This window comes from Drosophila melanogaster, chromosome 3L, assembly GCF_000001215.4.
Source record: "Drosophila melanogaster chromosome 3L".
NCBI lineage: Eukaryota > Metazoa > Arthropoda > Insecta > Diptera > Drosophilidae > Drosophila > Drosophila melanogaster.
The window spans coordinates 5,531,199-5,551,598 of record NT_037436.4 but is presented as its reverse complement, the minus strand read 5'-3'; the positions used below and the strand labels follow the sequence as shown (position 1 = coordinate 5,551,598).

At 41.5% G+C, this 20,400-nt stretch overlaps 2 protein-coding genes across 12 annotated transcripts, besides 1 other annotated feature; both read left to right on the top strand.

Moving 5' to 3' along the window:
• The first annotated feature begins 439 nt into the window (after positions 1 to 439).
• On the top strand, positions 440 to 13,188 carry frm (farmer). Of its 10 annotated transcripts, none has more exons than NM_168121.4 (13): positions 440 to 499; positions 688 to 815; positions 6,498 to 6,627; positions 7,652 to 7,980; positions 8,134 to 8,362; positions 8,425 to 9,108; positions 10,227 to 10,265; positions 10,332 to 10,520; positions 10,585 to 10,647; positions 10,713 to 10,979; positions 11,040 to 11,108; positions 11,351 to 11,423; positions 11,746 to 12,967. In NM_168121.4, the coding sequence occupies exons 2-12, from the start codon at positions 792 to 794 to the stop codon at positions 11,374 to 11,376; spliced, it is 2,049 nt and encodes a 682-aa protein (NP_729075.1). In that variant the 5' UTR covers positions 440 to 499; positions 688 to 791; the 3' UTR covers positions 11,377 to 11,423; positions 11,746 to 12,967. The 10 variants fall into 10 exon arrangements, with proteins under 10 accessions (NP_729075.1, NP_647970.1, NP_001137887.1 ...); NM_001104040.2 differs by having other exon boundaries at positions 445 to 471; positions 10,227 to 10,232; positions 10,389 to 10,520; positions 11,746 to 13,188; NM_168120.4 differs by lacking the exon at positions 440 to 499 and having other exon boundaries at positions 669 to 815.
• Positions 13,189 to 13,540: 352 nt separating this feature from the next.
• Positions 13,541 to 13,816: a mobile genetic element.
• Positions 13,817 to 15,839: 2,023 nt separating this feature from the next.
• On the top strand, positions 15,840 to 17,631 carry CG13285 (uncharacterized protein). 2 transcript variants are annotated; one of them, NM_001259709.1, is made up of 4 exons: positions 15,840 to 15,986; positions 16,057 to 16,162; positions 16,329 to 16,616; positions 17,192 to 17,631. In NM_001259709.1, exons 1-4 carry the CDS (start codon positions 15,942 to 15,944, stop codon positions 17,215 to 17,217), a joined length of 465 nt encoding a protein of 154 aa, NP_001246638.1. In that variant the 5' UTR covers positions 15,840 to 15,941; the 3' UTR covers positions 17,218 to 17,631. The 2 variants fall into 2 exon arrangements, with proteins under 2 accessions (NP_001246638.1, NP_647969.1); NM_139712.2 differs by lacking the exon at positions 17,192 to 17,631 and having other exon boundaries at positions 16,329 to 16,862.
• Positions 17,632 to 20,400: the final 2,769 nt, after the last annotated feature.

The window sequence follows — 20,400 nt, the reverse complement described above, 5'->3', positions numbered from 1 at the left end:
CACGCGAGACAATAAAACATAAAAGAGAATAAATAAGATGAGGAAAAAAATCAATCTCTAAATATTAATGAACCCCAAGAACCTGAAAGTGAACTTAAATTCTTGAGACACGCAAGCAGATCCTAGAGAATTCCGAGCGAGAGAGTTCGAATCGCCGAGGAGAGTGATCAATATATCAAGTATACGACCCGTGGCTTAGTTCGAGCTCATCTCTCCGGCGCTTGGCCAAATAAATTAACGAATCCGGCGAAAAAAGCAAACTCGTTCCACTCACACTCAGACACACACACACACACACTCACGCACTTTAAGCCAGGTATCTGTATGGGTTAGGAGCTGCTCTCAAGTACGATTTTTAGTCTTTTTTTTGTGTCGAGTGTGTTTTTTCGCCTTTTTGTTTTGCGTCTGCCTCTGTTTATATGGCTAAGACTCGATGCGTTCATCTTCAGTTCGTCCACATCGGTCACCACGGTATGAGCTCTAGTTTAGGCTCCTAAAAGTAAATACTAAAACACTACCCAATCACTTGTGATCGATCAATGGCTATAGCAGCCGCAAGAGAACTGTACTAATTGCAAGGATAAACAAGACGGAATATTTGCAAATATTTCCAACCTTATAGTGCGAAACTGTGTGCCTGCCTGCGATTCAATATAAAACTAAAATAAGCATTTTCTTCTTTTCAAGATTGGAAAAGGGATAACTGAGTTTATTCCATTGTAAAATTCAAAACACCTAAATATTTACTGGCGTTTCTTGTGTCAAAAAAAAAACATAAAATTCGTTGCAAAATGGCGCGTGCAGCTCTGTGCATGGTAAGTTAAATGAATACTCAAGAAAAAAAACAATTACTTTTAATTATTCGATTTTGAAAAACGTACATATTGTTTAACGTCCAATTGCCAAACGAAAAACGATTGTTGTTTCTTAAATTTGGGTGTATAAACAAATTTATGTCTTCAGATGACCTTCGATTTGATTGTTATTTCAACTGATATTTTGTAAAGACATTTAGCAGTTGGCTAAAAATATTGTCAAACATTAAATGGTAATAAAAACGTCTGCTAAGTGTGTTTGATCACATTCGAATATCGAATAGAGTGCATGGCAACCAAATTTCAAACGCTTACGAGCTACAAACTGCATATAGAATATTTGTACAACTCATAACTGATATTTAAGGCGGAATTCCGCATTTAACGAGCGTTAACAAGTCCGGGTCAAATTATAACTATTTCGGAAACCCATTTTTCTGTACAATTTATTTACACTAGCACGGGCGCGAAGGCGAATTTGTTGGAGAAACGTGCGGTAATAATACTAATAATAATAATAGTAATAGCCAACCGGCATTTTTCTGGGCAAACAAATACGAATACCGGCAATTTCGAAACGATGCGATGCAAACGCAGGCACTTCTGTTTGCTTTGGCACACAACACAACGCAGAAGCAAAAGTAATGCCCAGTTTTTATTTGACTTGAATTTTTTTGTGCTGTTTGGAATCGAATCGATACTCGGTACAATTTTGTTGTTTTTAGCCAGGGTTAGAAGATTAGTCAACGGACAAAAATGCGCCAGTAGGGAAGTACGTTGTTTACCGAAAATAACAAATGTCTGGGTATTAAACAAAGAGATTCAGAAAGAAGGAGAGAGCTGTTTTTGTCATTGTCTGCATTATGCAAATTTCCATTCATTTTTTATCATTTGCTGTTTTTTTTGTTACCTAACGGAGCTACATATTAAATGTGCAAAAGTTGAGGCTAAATAAAATCGTGAGTCAAGGACCCGCTTCATTAGGAAATACTATCGCAAAAGAGTGTTAATTTGATTATGGCCAAAAAATTCTTAGATAATGCCTATCCAAAGCTGTTAATTGTTTTTGCTTGTGACTGCTACTCATTTTTTTTTTGTTTGTACCTGCGATTTTATGAGCACCGAAATTCCCCAAAAGAGGTGTCATAATGATGCTCTAAGTGAGCCGAGATACTATCTCCATTCGGCGTAGAAAAAATGGATTCAGTCTGTGGCCCTTGTCACCTGCCAAAGTGACCCCATCCACGATGGTTATTTGGGGTTAAGCTTTGCGGGCGCTTCGGTATTTATTACCATTGCCTGCGGCATAAGCCTCTGTTTTGGGCCAAGATATTCTGCCAGACACGTACTCGGCCAACAAACAAAAACGGGTAAAAAAAAAAAAATAACAAACCAAGTCGGGGGAGAAAATGCCCAGCGGCACCACGTTGACAGGGCAGGGCATCGCATCTCATCTTGGCCCACAATTCTTTTTATTATAAATTTGTTCTCAGCTCGGCTTGTGCGGAATTTTAAAGAGTCCGCGGAATTTTCTTTGCCGCCATTTGGTGTAGTGCAATTTGAAGAGATTTAATCGCCCAGTAGTAGTTGCCTTACTGAGTTGAGTCATAAAATGGAGTAGCCAAAGTCGAGTTTGGCATGACAAACAGTTGGCTGCTGGCAAATGGGGCAATTGAAATAAATTACATTTATTTGGTTGTAAAATGGAGCGTTAGGCATGTCCGATGAATAGTTAAATCTTTACAGTTACAAGAGCCAAAAGGGTTATTATTTAAATTAAAGTGCGAATGAAGGGCAGAGCACTTCTGCTTTGCCAGGAAACAACGATACAAAAACCAGTTAATGAACTTTTATTCAGGCTGGGCCAACTTCCAGCTAGAACAACATTACGTAAGAGTTCATGGAACTTCATCGTCTCCCATTCACTTTTATGGCTCATCGGTTCTTACTATTTCTCCTACTCGCCAGTTAACTTTCGATATTTAAAGGCCCAAAAGGTCGGCTTTTATGCCGCACTAATTTATGTCGCTTCTCTGTTGCCATATGTTTGTGGCCAATTTCAATATGGAATCTGTATCTAAAATACGAATCTAGAAATGCAAATTAGCCCTCGATCGCTAGTCGGCGATTAGGAGAGACAATCGCCAAAGGCGGCAGCTATGGAGATATAAGATATATAGTTTTGGTGCCGATGATGGAGGAAGTCTTTGGGGCTGGTTTTAAGTAAAAACGAAAACGCTATACAAAGTGTATTCATTAAGCTGCAGCCAAATGCCAAGAGTTGAAAGTAAAAGTTTTTAAAAATAATATGATGTCATTCGGGATGCTCAACCGTGCCAGGCCCAACGGTTTATTTTTTAATTGCTTTAATAAATCAGAACAAGTCCAGTGGAAGTTCAGTGACAGTCGACTATACATTCGTTGGACAAATTCCCAGCTATTGTCTCGCATCAAACTGGCTAATTCGTTTGCCTATCGATGGGTTCTGATCTCATTAGCACTTTTCTGCTCTGCAAAGAATTCTAGATGCGTCGCTAATTAAATTCAAGTCTGGATTAACTGGAAAATCCAAACCTAAAGGCCATCGCCCACAGCTGGTTATACTTGTTCCGCCGAATATTTTCGGTTTGATTAAAATTGTTTTTATTGTTTTCTTACGAAGATCGCAAAGTTTGTCAAGTTCTTATAAGCTTTTTGTTACAGTGGAGACTTTTTGTTTTTTGGTTGCCGGGTAGGTGCGTTATGAATGTTTGTTAGCCGTTTTTACTCACATCTTTATGGAAATGTTTGCCGGGAAGCTGAGGCGTTGAAACGGGCATTTCACAATTCCCCAACAATGTTTCGTTAAAGAGAAATTTCATAATTCCCCACAGCACGAAACTGCATCCCAATGAAAAAAAAAAAAAACCCAAAGAAGATGTCATCGATTAAGGTCGCCGTTCCGCAGTCAGTTGCATTTTGATTCGATTTATAAACTTTTATGCGACAACAACACATTATTTCTTGTTCAATTCATTGGCCGCCGGCAAAAGATCGACCTTGAAAAGTATAAATACTTACACGAAAAAAAAAAGTTTCGCTCCAACCGCCAAAGGGCAAAAGCAGTCAAGATACTTCAGCGAAAAGTGTGAGGATGACTAAACCGGTTACTTTTCGGATGATTATGATCATCAAGATGCCCATGATGATGATGAAAAATGCGCTGTACATCTGAAATCATGTTAACAACAACAGAAACAACCGCCTTGTGCGTGCGAATAAGTCGATTAATAAATTGTCTTCGCTGAGTTATGCAAACTCTTCAAGATTCATTGGCTCATAGAGCATACTACCACTTCAGTGCATCTACGAGTATATTGGATAGTAACTATAGAACGCTTTGGTTCTCAAGGCGTAGCCATATGCGTTTTTTGGGTCACAACGCCAGTTGGCACTCGGTTTTGCATGATCTATGCGACTTGGAATTGATTTACTGCATTCGCAACTCGAAATTCGCCTCTTCGCACTTCTTTCATGACGTCTGTACAACATGTTACACACATTTTGGCCCACATTTGTTGGCTGGCTATTGAGTTTAATTGATTGGCAATTGATGTGAGGCTTTTGTGCGACGATCAGCAGCAACTCAAAAGCGGGCTTGGCAGCCCCTTCACTCAATTTGAGAGCCTAATTACCCACAACGTTTTAGATTTGTCAGATTTTGGGGCTAGCCCATATTCGAAATGAATTCATATTTCAAATTTTTTTTATATTAATGCTAAGAGGAATTCGCTTTATATTCCACTTCTATTTCATCAACTTAGTTGGCTGTAACCACAGTTCTTACTCACTTTCATTATTACCAAATCAATGGTATTTTTCCACCAGCAAGTCACATCAATCAATCCATCACCATTTTCGTATTTCCGTCATGTCAACGAAAACAGTTTCCCCCGACTTTTGCTAGAGAAAAACTTGCTCAATATGTTAGTTTCCCATGGGTGAAAGACAAAGTTTCAAATGTAATCAACTGCCGTAATAAGTTAAAAATCAATAAGGACCGAAAATAATGAGAAACTTTAGTAATATTTAACCACCAGTTTTTCCATCGACTTCCATGGCAGGCATGCAATGTGAAATGCGAGGAATGAAATTCGTAAAAAAAACACATTTTTTATGAAAAACTTGCCCTGAGGCTCGATTATGTGGGTGAGATGGAAACGACCTCTGCTGTCAACAACTGCTGGATAGCATGGCATAGTAAATTAAAAACAAAAAATGCTCTTTCCATAGACTCTGCGATTGTTGTGCATAATTTCTGTATTATTTATTAGTGGTGGAGATTTTGGAGCAGGCGATTTGGCAACAATTTAAACTTGAAGATATGCCAATCAAAAGACAGTTATCCGTCGAGCCACCGATTTGCATTAATGAGATTTCATATTTTTCTCTTTTTATTCGCCATTGGAATCTCAGTCTTGAATCTCGGACCCGTTTGATGGCCGCGATAGGCAAATAAATTTGTTTTATTAGAAATTCATTTGTTTTGTCGCCGCATTTTTTGGGTTTCCTTCACATGGTTTGGTTTCCACTTTGTTTGCACCCACAAAGACGCTAAATTATTGACCTTATCGCAGCCATTGGTAGATGGAAGCTATGGCGGGTGTTAACCATAAAATGCCATTGTTTCCACTTTAATTACTGCAATCCCTCTTTAACCTTAAGGCAAACACACCCTCGACGAAGAGATGGAGTCTCAATTTGGACGCGAACAAATCCATCAATTCATATAAGCCAATCGATTATTTAGCATAACGCGAAGGTTATATACACCGCACCTGATTTTTTGGCTACGAACTCAGCGACATATTTAAGAATTATGATGTTTTAATTCTGTATTAGGATGGGGTTAAGATAACTCGTTTTCATAAGGAAGTCTTGGCGATGCCGGAACTTGGCTTGTGTTTATTAATTCTATGGGCAATATATGCAAATCGACGAACGGATAAGTTTCGTAATCTCAGCTATTCAGGCTGAGATTTTCGGCCAAAAGATGATCCAACGATTATTACGAATATGTGGGCCAGTTGAGAGCTAAAACCTGATGCTAAGTGGTTAGTGGTAATCGATTTGGCGATGTCACTCAGAATGCCAGCAAGTGCATTTAGAACTAAGCTAATTGTCCATTACTGTCAGTGGAAGCCAACTAGTTTTTCTTGGTCGACTGTGACAAATCTTGGGAAATTAGCATGTTCTGCCAAATCGCAAACTCCAGTTCCAGTTTGCTAAAAAGTCCGTCAACATTTGACGAGTGTGAGCCAAGAATGCGTTGTGATTCGATTATTATGCCTTTGACATTTTGCCAGTGGTTTTGGTGAACGGATTTTTTTTTTTTTTTGTATGTGCTGTATTTTTCTTTGCCACGGTTTCGAATCGAACCGGATCTAAATGGCTGCTGATTTGCTTGGGCCTGTTGTTGGAGATACAAATAACCAAAAACGAGCTCGGGCATTTGACTCATCTCTAAACGGAGTATGCAAATTGAGCCGAGCCGAGCCAAGTCATGCCAAGACTTAAGTCTTTGAGATACTAGCTCGGTTTCTGTGGGGGCGTGCCATGAATGTGACAAATCTTTCGACAGTTGTAGGATTTGCGTTTTTCGTTGGACAGTTTCATTAATCATTCGCCTTTGGTTTTTTCCAGGCCGTCGCATGCATTTTCTTGCAATGCGTCTACTCTGCTAAGTTCGATGAGCAGAACCGTCGTCTAATTCTCGACATTGACGACCAAAAGACAACGAACCGTCAGTACTATTCGTCAAACATTGACACAAGTAAGTGAATCCGTTTAACAATTTCATATCCGTGTCTATCTAAGCCGCTTGAATCCATCCCAAACATCCGAAAAGTAAAACTAGAACAATCCCCCAATTCAATTCATTAACTATGTAAAAATCAGTTGATTTTGTACTGCCCATCCATTTCTTATCTGACCCATCCATGCAGTTAGTTAGTCTTCGTTTTTGTTATTTACATATATACCATCTAAGTAGTTAACTTGACCAACAACAAATTGTTATCGTAGTAGTTAGTAGTATCGTAGTCATAAGTATTTGTACTGCCCCCTTCAAACCCTTTGATAGTTCAATCGACTTACATCAATTAATCTAAACCCCCCAAAAACCGAAACAACCACCAATTGTAGTACCCTCCTATATATATATAATATATATAAATTTATATATATTTCCGTAGCAGCTTTACTAAACTCACCCAGTAGAACTCGTAGTATCAAATTGTAAATATATACACGCTCAACAATCAATCAACCATTACCTATATCTCTCCTCTCTCTTATTCTATGCTACTTTCTCCTCCTCTTACATATAAATTTACACTTCTTTCTACAGTTTTGTGTAGGCATTTGCTCTTCAGTGGAGAAAAGTTCTACATGAAACCTCTTTAAAAATGCTTCGCATACTCATAAATCTACCACACCACCTCCAAATTGATTACTCCGAACAAAAACCGAAAAAATACTTGAAAAATACCCAATCAACAACAGCACACAAAAAACACCAACATTTTCCTTATACAAACCTCATCTGATTAGGTTCTTCGTGAAACTTTCAGTTACAGCGCCCTTTTTAGAGCAGTTAGATCACAGTCAGTTAGTCGAGAGTCTTAGGGTTATATAAACACACCATTTACAGGTCCTCACAGCACTACAAACCAAAAACTGCAAGCAATCACACCAAACAAAAGCGTTATACTCTAAACATTACTCTTCCAAACCAAACCAAAACCCCACCAAATCAAAAACCAATCCAAATCGACACGAACACGATCAACCAAAAGATGCCTATAGGTATGGCTACGATGTCGGCAAGACCGGCAACTTCCATCACGAGACCCGCGGTCCCGATGGAGTTACCTACGGCTGCTATGGCCTGATCGATCCCTACCACCTCCTCCGGGCAACACACTACGTGGCCGATGCCCACGGTTACCGCACCGTGGAGCCGGAGAAGCCAGTGGAGACATTCCCGCCCCATCTGTACAGCGAGACCAACGGTGGTCCATCCGAGCCTGGCATTGTGCTGCAGTGGGAGGAACTGTACTTCCCCATCGGATGTGGAAAGTTTGCGAATGGTGCCCAGCACGGCGTCCCATTCTTCCTAGATGATGTAAGGGTTGATGGGGTTCTCCTCGGGCGGTTTCTGCTCATTTCTTAGAATTCAACCCACCGTAGGGCTGTTTGTTTAATGAAGATTCTTGGAAATGCGTAGAAACGCCTCAAGGACCCCTTCTAATCCGATGCACCTACACATATTTTCCAGTTTAAGAACAAAGGCGGCAGCAACGATGCGATACCATCGTTCTCAGCCAACACAATTGTGATCAAGGGCTCCGACCAGAAGAGTCTGCCCATCCACAAGCCCACTGGTCCACTGGTGCCGCAGGGCACGGGGATCTTTGGCACGGACAAGGGTCATTCGGATCTCAGCCATCCCGGCGATCAGGCGCCGTCCTTCCATTCGGTGAACACCCTGCTACCGGGCAGCAACAGTGAGCAATGAGCTAGAGAAGGGATCTGCGGATCGGAAACTGCATAGTTTGTGTCCTTTTAGATGATGGCCAGTACGTGCCGGATAGTAATCCCTATGTCCATGTGATTGGACCCAATGGCGGAAATGGAGGCAATGGAGGCAGCGGCTCTGGCGGCGGTTTCGGTGGAAACGGAGGATTTGGAGGCGTTGGCGGTTTCGGACCCAATGGCCCGGGTGGCCCGAATGGACCAAAGGGACCCAAGGGTCCTCCGGGACCACCGGGACCACCTGGCGGCCTGGGTCCAGTCGGCGCGGGAGGAGGAGCCTCAGGAAAACCGGTCTACAAGGATGGCGATCGCACTGGCCTGGGCGACGGTTCCGGAAACGGTTCCGGTGATCGCATCAGCACCGGAAACGGTGGCGGTGCCGGTGCCGGCGATCGTTATATCAGCGGAAACGGAGGCGGCGTCGGTGCCGGCGACCGTTATGTCACCGGAAACGGTGGCGGCGTCGGTGCTGGCGACCGTTACACCACCGGAAACGGTGGTGCCGCCGGCTCTGGCGATCGTTATACCGCCGGAAACGGCGGTCGCTATAACACCGGAAACGGTGGCGCTGTTGGTGGCGATCGTACGGGCACGGGTGCCGCCAGCGGTTTCGGAATCGAAGCCAGTGGCCAGTATCGCCCGGATAATGAGGGAACCTACACGAGCACCTACACGCACACAGAGACCGGTTTTCCTGGGGCCATTCCATACACTCCAGGTTAGCCCTCCAACGATTTCTCTACTCATGGAGAGCTAAATTTGAACGAGCTGTGGAGGATGCGGATGAAATGTAACCTGATATGGTGTTACCCAATGTAAAGAGGTTCCAATGGCACATCGATAAATTTCTCATCTTATTGCGCGATCAGTTCGTTCAAATTTCTCTCTTCAAGGCTTTTAGTTCGTAAGATAGCAATCTTAAACGTATGTCTTCATTACAATAATTCTTACTTAAACTTTAAACTATTTTAAGAAACTATTTGTTTATTTTCAGCCAAGAAACAATGATTTCACACCTAATTTCGATATTTTCTATAATCCTATTTTGCAATTCTCCCAAAAAAGACCATATACACACATATATAAGTGAGGCAATGCTAGGGCACGTTTTTGATTTCAGTTATCCTTTATCAGAGCACCTTTCCTAAGAGCGCACAATCCCAATCTTTATATATTACCTATACCTCACTTTCTATCCTTTCTGCACAAAAAGTTATTAAATGAAATGAAAATCAATACGAATTGATCACAAATTCTGTGTCTCAGCGCGCATTTGGCTGAGATCGGATCACAGTTATATCACCCATGCTTGCACCGATTCTTCAGTTCAACACCCACCCACCCATCCACACACAGATACACACACCCACACCAATACACCACGACAACCACACAAGTACACACATATATTGTAAAATAATTACACGGCACATGAATATGTAAAAAAAAAATCCGCTTGAGCAATGACTATTAATCAATTCTATAAACGCAACTAACAATTAACACCTATGATTTATTTTAGTTTGGTTTTCGGTGTTCCTGATCCCCCAACTAAGCCCATACTTTAATACTAACTCCATCCTACTTGTTTGCTTTGTTGTTATGATTTTTGTTGTTATTTGGTGTCGGTCTAGAACGTAAGCCTGTAATTTTCGAGTGTTATACAATTATCTAGAACAGTTTTAGAAAATCAGTTGCTGTAGTTAATGTAATGTTTAATTTATGTAGTTACTAGTAGCTAGTATCTGTAGTTAAAACGTGAGCATGTAGAAAGTAAATTTTTACGGCACAGTTTTTAATCGAACAATTTTTATGATCTTTAAATTCACTATCTAGATAACGGTAAATATAATGGCAATGGCGGACGCTATAACGGTGAGTAATAATGAATAACTTTGAATATGACAATGAATACTCATTTCATTCGACTACCATTCGCAGGTATTAACGATGGTCGGTATTATCACGATGATTCGGGCAAATATGTTCACGTTGAAGGCCCCACTGGACCACCGGCACCCCCATATGTCCACGTTGTTGGACCCGAGGGAGGATTCGGCGGAAATGGCGGCAAGGGAGACGGCGGCGGCGTAGGCCCCGGCGGCCCAGGCGGACCTAAAGGACCCGGCGGTAGAATCCTTGCTAGATCTATGTTTAACAAACATTTTTATTACAATTTGAACCCGCTTCTCAGGCCCCAAGGGACCCAATGGACCCAACGGACCCCCCGGCCCACCTGGACCACCCGGACCACCTGGTAGGTGTTATATGACAGCCATAAATGTTCTTTATGTTAAGAAATACATTTATCCCATTTTCTAGGACCTCCCGGACCCAAGGGACCCACTAAGCCTGGACCTTTCGGACCACCGGGACCACCGGGACCACCCGGCCCACCTGGACCCACTCGTCCTGGGCCCTACGGACCTCCCGGACCCCCCGGACCAACAGGCCCCACTCGTCCCGGACCACCAGGACCACCAGGCCCCACTCGTCCCGGACCACCAGGACCACCAGGCCCCACTCGTCCTGGCCCACCAGGCCCCACTCGGCCCGGTCCACCAGGCCCCACTCGTCCCGGCCCACCAGGTAATACATCCTATACACATTTCAATATCAGATGCTAAAAAAGGACTCTTTGCATTCCAGGACCCTCTCCCAACGATCCTCGTTACTCGGACAAGGAGACACCCGGCTATCTGCCACCAAACCAACCGGGTAAAATCTCGAAACCACCTCCATCATACTCACAAGTCATTGAAATTGAACCACCAAAAACAGTCTATAAGCCGAATTACGAACAAAATAATGATTATGCTATTAAGAAACCATCCGTAACGACAAAGCCACCACTAACATATATTCCTCCTTCTTTTCCCAACACTCCAAAACCCTATGTTCCCGCTCCCGTTCCCGCTCCTCAACCGCCATCCCAAAAAATAACCACGACGATCGTACAGCCAAAGGTCCCGGCTATCACTATTGAGAAGGATAAGCCAAATAAGAGCGTTACCACACCGCCAGTGACAACGGGTAATATTGAAAACCACACTTACTTGCCACCACCACCGCCGACTCCCAAATACGTGACCAAGACCAAGACTCCGACTCCCATTCCGGTGCCCACTCCGGCTCCGATTCCGATCCAATACGAACCCTCGACTCCACGACCCTTCGAAAAGGTGGTGACCAAACTGCCGCAGATCCAATACCATACGCCACAGGTGCCCACCGTTGTGGTGCCTAAACAACCCGTGACCGTTCCGTACAAACCCGTGACCCGACCTCCTACCGTTTACGTTGAACCCAAAGTAACGCCACGTCCCTCTCCCCCATTGCATGTTCCATCGATCAGCGATCAGTCCTGTGTTTGTAACGCCGATAAGACGCACTCATCGAAAAGCACCCTTACCTCAACCACAACCACCACCACCACGAACTCCTATCCCAATCCCGCCTCCGTTGACTTTAATAAACAATTTTCCGGCTTCAATGGACAAGCAAACTTCGGCAGCATAATAAACGCCATGTCACTGACCCAATTGCCGGTCATACCTCAGGCACCCGGACAGCCGGCCTTCTATCCGCCGGACAAGATTCCCAAGGGAGCTGTTATCGCCCTAATGCCCGTGGTCATCCTGCCGCAGGAGTACTACTCGAACTGTGAGGAGAACTCGATTAACCAACTCACGAACATCGATTCCTTCCCGCTGGGCGTTCAGCCTGGTGTATCCTTCAGCCTCCACTCGGTGCTGACTGGTTCGGCTCCCAAGGATCAGTGCATGTGCCCATGCTCGTGCACCCAGAATCTGCCCAACAGACTACACAAGAAACGCGAAGCCACCGATACTGAGGCACCACTCGAGGAAAAGGCTTCCGAACCCGTAGCCGCGGCCTCCGAAGAGGTGAAGACCCTGGTCGAACCCGTGCCAGCCGCCGCCGAAGAGGTGAAGACCCTGGTCGAACCCGTGCCAGCCGCCTCCGAAGTGTCCAAGGCTGAGGTCGAACCAGCAGCCGCCTCTGAAGTGTCCAAGGTTGATGTCGAACCAGCAGCCGCCGCTTCCGAGGAGGTTAAAGCCGCGGTGGAGCCCAAGCCCGTAGCATCCGAAGAGGTTAAGGCACCGGCTGAATCCGTTCCAGCAGCCTCCGAGGAAGTTAAAGTGAAAGTTGAGCCCGAAGCAGAGAAAGTCCTGGCTGACCCCAAACCCGAAACCAAGGTGACTAGTGAGACGAACTGAGACAAGGACGAGAGGACAATCAAATTCCCCTCCCAGATCCCGCTTAAATCCCATCCCAACCTCGATCCTACCTCCAACCCGAACAACTAAACCTAGTCTAAGTGTTTTTAGTGTCTGCCAGGCAGGGCCAAACAGCATTTAAGAAGCGTTAATCGAATGGAGAACCCAGTTAATGTGTTCGCTACCTTGAGTTAAATTTCGAAATCGATGTTAAACAGTTTTGGTAAATGCACTCCAAACCGCCTGTCCACGATGAGTTTCGGAGCTCTCTAATGTAATATCTCTGTCAAACTCTATTTGTAATCTAAACATTTCCTGCAGAGAGCACTGTAAATTGGCAAAAAAAAAAAAGAGAAAATTGTTTTGTGACATGTTGTTTATTATGCATTTATGTATGCTTTTTATTTTTTTATGATTTTGTTCACTCTTATTTCTTTATGATTTTTATCAACTTTAGTTCTTAGTTTATTTAATGTCTACTCTAATCACGATTGAGACGGAATATTGAATTGTTATGTCAAAAGAGAAATACTGAAATTAAATAAAAATTAAAAGAAAATAATTCTGGGCTTATTAATTATTTAATTGGAAAATGGGAAAACAAATCTACTTATGAGAGTGAAATCCTTAATTGGGGTGGCAGAATTTTATGAAAACAAGGATTACTTCATTTGGTTGTGCTGTCAATAAAAATCTATATATGTGGTAATGAACAAAGGATTTGCGTTAAAGAGTTGTTTTAAACTTTAAAGTTTGGTTTCAACACAAATTTGTAACTATTAGCCTCAGGTCGATTCAGGAACATATATGTACGAGTATCATTATAGTCGACTACGGAATACTTGAGGCGCAGTTGGAAAATGTGTAACATACCTTAAGGGCGTTTTCTTTTAATGTTTTTACTGTTATGGTACACCACCCTCATGACCTCCCTAACCTGGTTTTGACCTAGAAAGTCTTAGTTTTAAAATTCATTAGAATAATCAAATAAATAATAATTACTATGTTATATCAACTATTATAATTCTCCCTATCATTTTTAGGATTAAAAATCTGTTAGTCTTAAGTAACCAAGACACATTGTAAAATAAAATAATTTAAGCAGATCAAATTAAGTTGCCGCATGGGTAACAGTGCGTTGATCAAATAATAAAAACATCATCGTAATCAAATCTAAAAAAAAAAAAAAAACTGTTATGGTTACTGTACAATTAAAGTTTCGCCATTACTATGAGTTCGTGTTTCTACGGTACCTGAAGATGTTTAAGCCTAAAAGTATGCTGGCATTTGTGAAAAGCATGAAAGGCACCTCTTCATCTAGCAACAATTTTTTTCTCTTAAAGATTTTGTATCTCTACGCAATCTCTTAGATCGCAGCCTAATTTAAATTTATTGAACCGCACCCCTCACAGCAAGCAGTAAAGCAGGAATCCAATTTGGAAATTAAATCTTTATATAAAATAAGTGTAAATGATGTTAGAAAAGACTGGTGTTAGGCTCACACGTTCCCTATTTTTCCCTATTATCCCAGTTAAGGGGTAGTAAGTGTATATAAGATATGTTTAATAAATAATTTAAAAAGAAACATATAAATTTGAAACAACATACGATCAAACTAGGAATATGAATTTAACTGTTGATTTAAATTTTGCACGGTTAACTGAAGTCGAGTTATGCTAATTAGAATTGCCTGGTGTGTAAAATGGCTGTCGTCATTTGGCAAGAAAATTTCCCATTTGCAAATATGTGTAAGGCTCCTTTGCATGAGCAATCCGACCAGGTAAGGTCCTTGGAAAAGGACCTGAAATCAATAGACAAACAAAGAGAGGCCATGAAGCCAGAGTGAAATGGATAGCTTCTGTTTATTTTTTTTATTCTGATGTTTTTTCCCTTTGTTGTTTTGATAAGTATAAAATGGAGTTCATGGCAGTGAAATGCCTTTAAGCTTTGGAGGCTCGGCATAATTTTGCCCACAGCTTAAAGAAAACAGGCCTTAGATATTTCATTAGCATTTATTAAATTATTAACTGGAAATGTTATTTTTATAGAAGATGGAAGTCTCGTTGGCATCTTATTATTAAATTCTTGATAAGATGAGTCTTTACGAGCTCGTATCTCTTGTGCTTGTAACAATTTTACCTTGGATCCATGAGTAACCCAGTTGTGGGATAAATTTTACGACTATGTTGGGTATTTAACTAAAGAGTTGCAATACCCGCATGTCGCAAAATACGCGATACTTTTCACACATCGTATCTTTGACATTAGCTGTGAACTCTTTAAGTTGGTTTTTGCGTTCGGCTGGAGGTCGATTTTCGGGTAAACACAAATACACTTTTGAGATAATTTTCATGCTTTCTAGTGCGAGTCGGAACTAGAGTTTTATGAATGGGCTTACTACTTCACAGGGCCTTTAAGAATTACAAAATATTTGGCGGCCTATTTGCTCCACCACGATAACCGGCGATTATGCAAGAGGTTAGCACCACAAAAAAGTTAACAAAAACCAACAAAATGTCAAATAAGCTAAATATTTAGATAGCAAACTCTCTGTGGATAATTGGAATTAAAGATATACTAAGCCAACACGACCTGGCCAGCAGCGTTTTCAGCATTCTCATTCATTGCCAGATGGCGGGAAACTTGAAAGAAATGCGATCTGTGAACTGAGGGTAAATATTCAATGGTTTACCGGGGCGGGGCTTTTCACTGTTTTTGTTTCGGTTTTGTTTTTGGTTTTGCTTTGGCTATTTGTGTTTGTTAAAGTTTTGCAAAGGCAAATAGGTGGGTAAAATTAAACCCGGCTCACGCACTGGCAAGATGGGCATTTATTTTGTCACCTGCCTCGTGTAATTGAGAATATTACGCGTATTATTCAATAATCATAGATAATCGCTGGCAGAAAAGGTCTCATTGCGACTGATCAGAGTGGTTAGAACTCTTTAGGGCTGGATTCCCACCCGCTGAGGTGGGAAGTTACGCTGGAGTTTCGCTTTGGCCGCACCAACGTGTCGTATGAGTAATAAGCCCGAGCTTCACCTCAAGTGAGATACAAAAGTGCGACAAGTGCGGGAGTTGGGGGCTTTGTTTTGTTTTGTTTCTGTTGCGGATTGTTTGTCTCAACGACGTCGACAGCGACTTCAACTTGAGCGTAGCAACTCAGCCGGAAAATGAAAAATATAAATTGGCCCCTTGTCTGAGAAACAGAATTATTTAACGTCCAGCAACCGAGCCAAGCAGTTGTCTTGGTTTCCAAAGCTCTCTTGCCGGGAAGTCTACCGTTCCGCCGTATTCAGATTGTTTTGTTTTTAATATGGTTAAATCCAGTGTCATGTTCATCAAGCTATTTACCCTAATGGTGAGTGCTAGCAGGAATATTCAATTTGTGTAAACATCCTAAAACAAAAGCCGCTTAAATAACATTTTAGTTGGCCGTGACTGGAGCCTGGAGTGCCGCCCTCCCAGAAAATCAGGTGGCAACTGCGACCAGGACGACGACAAGTGATTTGGCAACCGCCGAGACTTCGGCCAAGTGTGAGTACTCCATATTGAAGTTACAACTAACAGGCTAACTCATCTTTTATCTCAAAAACCTTACTTATTCTTTCAAATAGTAATATGATTGCGTCATTGTTTTTATACCCATAAAGGTACTAGGTAATTAAAAATTCTTTGTTCTTCTTTACCTACGATCTTGTAGTGTTAAATCTCTTTGGAACTGGCTCTGGGTATCCGAACTATGGCTACAACTATAATCGTCCGAGCAACCCCTACTATCCCGGCTACAATACGAACTACTACGGCTCATCGGGATACTATCCCGGCTCGGGATATGGATCTACCACCTACTACCCAAACCAGGGGAGCTACGGTTCCTCCGGCTACTACCCAACTCAAGGCTATAACTATTATTCCACTAGCAGTTATCCGACCACGAACATTCTGGGTAGCCAAGGAGGCGGATACGGCGGATATGGTGGCTACGGAGGTAATGGAGGTTTTAGGCAATACTCAGGCTATTGGCAGCGGGATTATCAGGGTCAGCGGAATCGTGGATATGGCTACTACGATGATACAGATCGTTTGGGCCTGCCCATCTCGAGAGATCGTTCCTATGGTTCGAGTTCCTATCGTGGCTATAACTAATGATGTGCTTTTTGTGTCTGTTGTTATGGCATTTTTGTTACCGCTTTTGGCCTCTTCCCTCTTGACTAATAATAAAATACTTAACCATATGTCAAGTGCTACTAATTTAATGTGTAAGCTGTCGCTTTAGCTTGGCGCGTAATTAATTGCTTCTAGGTTACATTTCCATGAGACATTCAAATTACCAGCGGACACGCCCAATTGCACACTCAAATCTGCCCATTTGTCATTCGTTCATATTCATGCTCTCCAGTGCTGGTAAAAATGTGTGTGTTACTATCTAAATTCCTAGCCTAAATTGAAATGAATTGCACTTTTGCAGCTTCAACCTGAAAGTTGACTATGTATATTACTTGTTTGGCTGCATCGCGTTGCCGACTTTTCGACTTCATTCAAACCGCTCTTTTCATTTTTCAGGCTATGTGCGCAGCACTTTTGGCTAAAGCCGCCGCCAAGAACTTAACCGAATGTTACACTCCGGCACGCATCAAAATCAACACACAAAAAGATCGTTAAACTTATATAAGCAATTTATTAGGCAACACATCTCGGAAGTCGAAATAACCCCTGAGCCGGCAAACTTTAACTGCATCGTCGCACCGAAAATATCTTCAAGTTTCTGCGGTGAGACAAAGTCTGTGCAGCATCTTGTGTACTAAGTCTTAAATTTTTACGTAAAGTCATGTTTATGTTTTCCCCTTCGGCATCTGGAAGCTCGTAAATGCAGCGGAGCAAAGTTTTCACTTGAATTTTCCCGGGAAAAGTGCTCGAGTCCCTTTGCCAGTTGAGCATGTGCTGAGAGCAATTTGTGATAAGCTAATAGATTTCCCCTGTTAAATAAAGCAATATTTTCCAACAAATTTATGTCGGACCGTAAGAAAATTAATTAGCCCGAATGAAGCTGACGAAGAAGTAAAGTTGAAATATAATTTGGCTGGGAAATTTCCACACTGGGGAAATTTGGCTATTTAGTTCATTAGTTCAAAGGCGCGAAAATTTGATAATCAATTTACTAAGTCTTTTCAAAATAATTGAGATTTACTCACGAACCAAACGGCTTTCTCTTCAAAGGCAAAATATTTAGATGATAAAAAAAGCGCTGAAATGGAATTTCTATAAATCTAGCATTCTTTTAAACAAAAACACACGAATGACAAAAACACTGAAAGGTATTTCTCCATACTCAGAGTTTTTCCATTCATACCATCTGCGATTTTTAATCTATTTACCCATTTGCTCATCTGCTTGTCTCGTTTGGCTGGTTCCATTGAATGCGCCGCTTCCTTCCGTGCAGTCATAAAAATTAAAAACATACCGATGGCGAAGAACCAGAGGCACAAGATACAGATGCATATGTACATAACGAACAATATGAACATTCATATGGAATTTTTTTTAAATTTATCGCCAAATTGTTTAGAATAGGTATGCCGGGCATAAAAACTGAGTTCCCAGATCATTAAAGAACAAAAATTATGATCGAATGGAATTGAAAGAGAATACGATTTCATTTGTATTTTTATTTTGCCTTGGTCTTCATTTATTTTGCACTGTTTATTGTGGCAGTGCTCTACATTAAAGGCAAATAGAAATAATTAACCGGCGCAAGCTACAATAAATAAAAATAACGAAAGCCGATAAAATTATCTGGCCCGTGGGGCAAAGGAAATATTTATTTGCCGCGCGGATTAAATGCCGCATCGGGCATTGAAATCTAATGTTAACAGCATTTTAATTAAGGAACAACGCTGGCAAATAATGCAAAAAGTATTGCACATAATGAGTGCCGCTTCAGTTTATTCAGCTCAAATATTTGCCTGACATATATATATATATATATATACGTGCAATTCTCTTTGCTGCTGCCCTCTGAGTCAAAGATGAAAAACAATGAAGTAAAGGGGCTGAATTTAATAAAGACGCGAATTAAATTGTAATTCCTAAAGAAGTTGGCTAAACCAACTCAATATCAAAGGGTGCAGTCAAATACTAAAGGCAGCCAGCAGATACTTTCAAGTGGTAACAAAAACAGAGGGTCGAGCTGAGAACTACTTACTGAAATTGTTGTATAATTTACAAATTTCACCCAGCCAGTCAGCAGTCTGCAGAAAACGGTTTTCACCCACGGTTTCGTCACTTTCTTATCAGTCTGGTGAAAGACTTTCCCTTTTCCTTTGGCTTTGGTGATGCGTAAAATGGCGCAACTTTTATATGGCACTTCATAATTTGCCACAGCTGCTGTTGCTGCTTGCAACCAAAACTGCGACCAAGTGTGGTAATTACTTGAACAAACTTGCACAGCAGCTTAAACAGCGTGTGAAGGTGGCAGAAAATCTTTGGAATAGTTGACAAGCGAACAAAGTTTCGGGCATCTCCAAAAAGATTTTCCTACTCAATGGTCAGTGAAAAAGTTTAGCAAGGATTTTAATAAGCGCTTCGAGCGGAAATAGAATTTAATGGGTTTTCATTGGAAGCGAATTTGATGCCTATCAAAAACACTGGCAGGTTGCAAATGTAAATTGGTTCAATTTAACATTTTCATAACTGAACGGAGAGTTATTCTTGTTTTTGTCTGTGAATTTGTTTAGTAAAAAAGGCTCAAAGGTCGCATTTGGAATTCATGAATCCATATGCCAGTTTCAGGTTGATATTTGCAATGCTGAAGGGTTGGCATCAAGCCTGAAAGAGATAAATAGACCCTTGAAAATTATCGTATGTTCAATGTCAATAGTTGCATAATTTTTGCTCTTTAGCTTACCAACAAAATGGACACTTTAATGTCGCCATATTAGCCCGCTAATCAAAAATTAGATCCTTTTTTTCTGGGCGTTTCGCAGTCGGTGCTCCAAATTACCTATAGTATAATCAAAACTCGATTTCATCGCATTTTCGTTTAGATCGTGGATTTCGGCTGATTTTATATATAGAACGCGCCCGTTTTTGTGTTTCGTTTTGACCAAAGCGGGTTCAATATATGGCATGCTTAACCAATTAGCACCTGCAAAGGCGCCACGTGCTTCAGTTATTATTTCCAAAGAGTTGTAAGCCCAAAGATCATAAGCACCGACCTCAAGCCGAAAGGGAAATGTCAGAGAAATCGATATAGCTGACTGATTACCCACAAAACCAACAGCCATAAATTGTGACTGCAATCCGTATCACAAATCCCAAACTCTAGTGATAACTTTAGCACGTGCCGTCGGAAGGAAGCCAGACTATAAATGATTCAAAATCATTATCATATCGCACTCAATTCTGTTTGTGTTTCCCATTAACGGAGAACAAGAGGAGTATGGATATGTGTGGAGAGGCGAGAGTCCATTGGCATTAATTTAAGCTATGTAATTTATTACAGATAAATCAAAACAAATCGCTTGTTAACGTTAACATTTGGCGCTCGCAGCGAAGCGGAATTTATGCATAAATGCATTTTATTGTATGCGTAAAAAACGTGGCGCAAACACAAAATCGATTATTTGCCGGATTTTTAGTGTTGTTTTAATGTATAATCCGGAATGAATAAACCTCGATGTTGAGCATTTTCATTCACTGGACTGTGGACTTCTGAAGGGGAAGACCGTAAAAAACACACTTCACAATCCAAATAATCACAAAGCACGGCGAAA

What these genes read in the sequence shown, in the direction of transcription:
- frm (NM_001144415.3), top strand. Translation starts at nt 792, where the DNA reads ATGGCGCGTGCAGCTCTGTGCATG. An exon ending in CGCGTGCAGCTCTGTGCATG is followed by an intron (nt 816 to 6,497) that starts GTAAGTTAAATG and finishes GGTTTTTTCCAG; the next exon opens with GCCGTCGCATGCATTTTCTT. An exon ending in CCTGCTACCGGGCAGCAACA is followed by an intron (nt 8,363 to 8,424) that starts GTGAGCAATGAG and finishes GTGTCCTTTTAG; the next exon opens with ATGATGGCCAGTACGTGCCG.
- CG13285 (NM_139712.2), top strand. Translation starts at nt 15,942, where the DNA reads ATGGTTAAATCCAGTGTCATGTTCATCAAGCTATTTACCCTAATG. An exon ending in TCAAGCTATTTACCCTAATG is followed by an intron (nt 15,987 to 16,056) that starts GTGAGTGCTAGC and finishes ATAACATTTTAG; the next exon opens with TTGGCCGTGACTGGAGCCTG. An exon ending in CGCCGAGACTTCGGCCAAGT is followed by an intron (nt 16,163 to 16,328) that starts GTGAGTACTCCA and finishes ACGATCTTGTAG; the next exon opens with TGTTAAATCTCTTTGGAACT.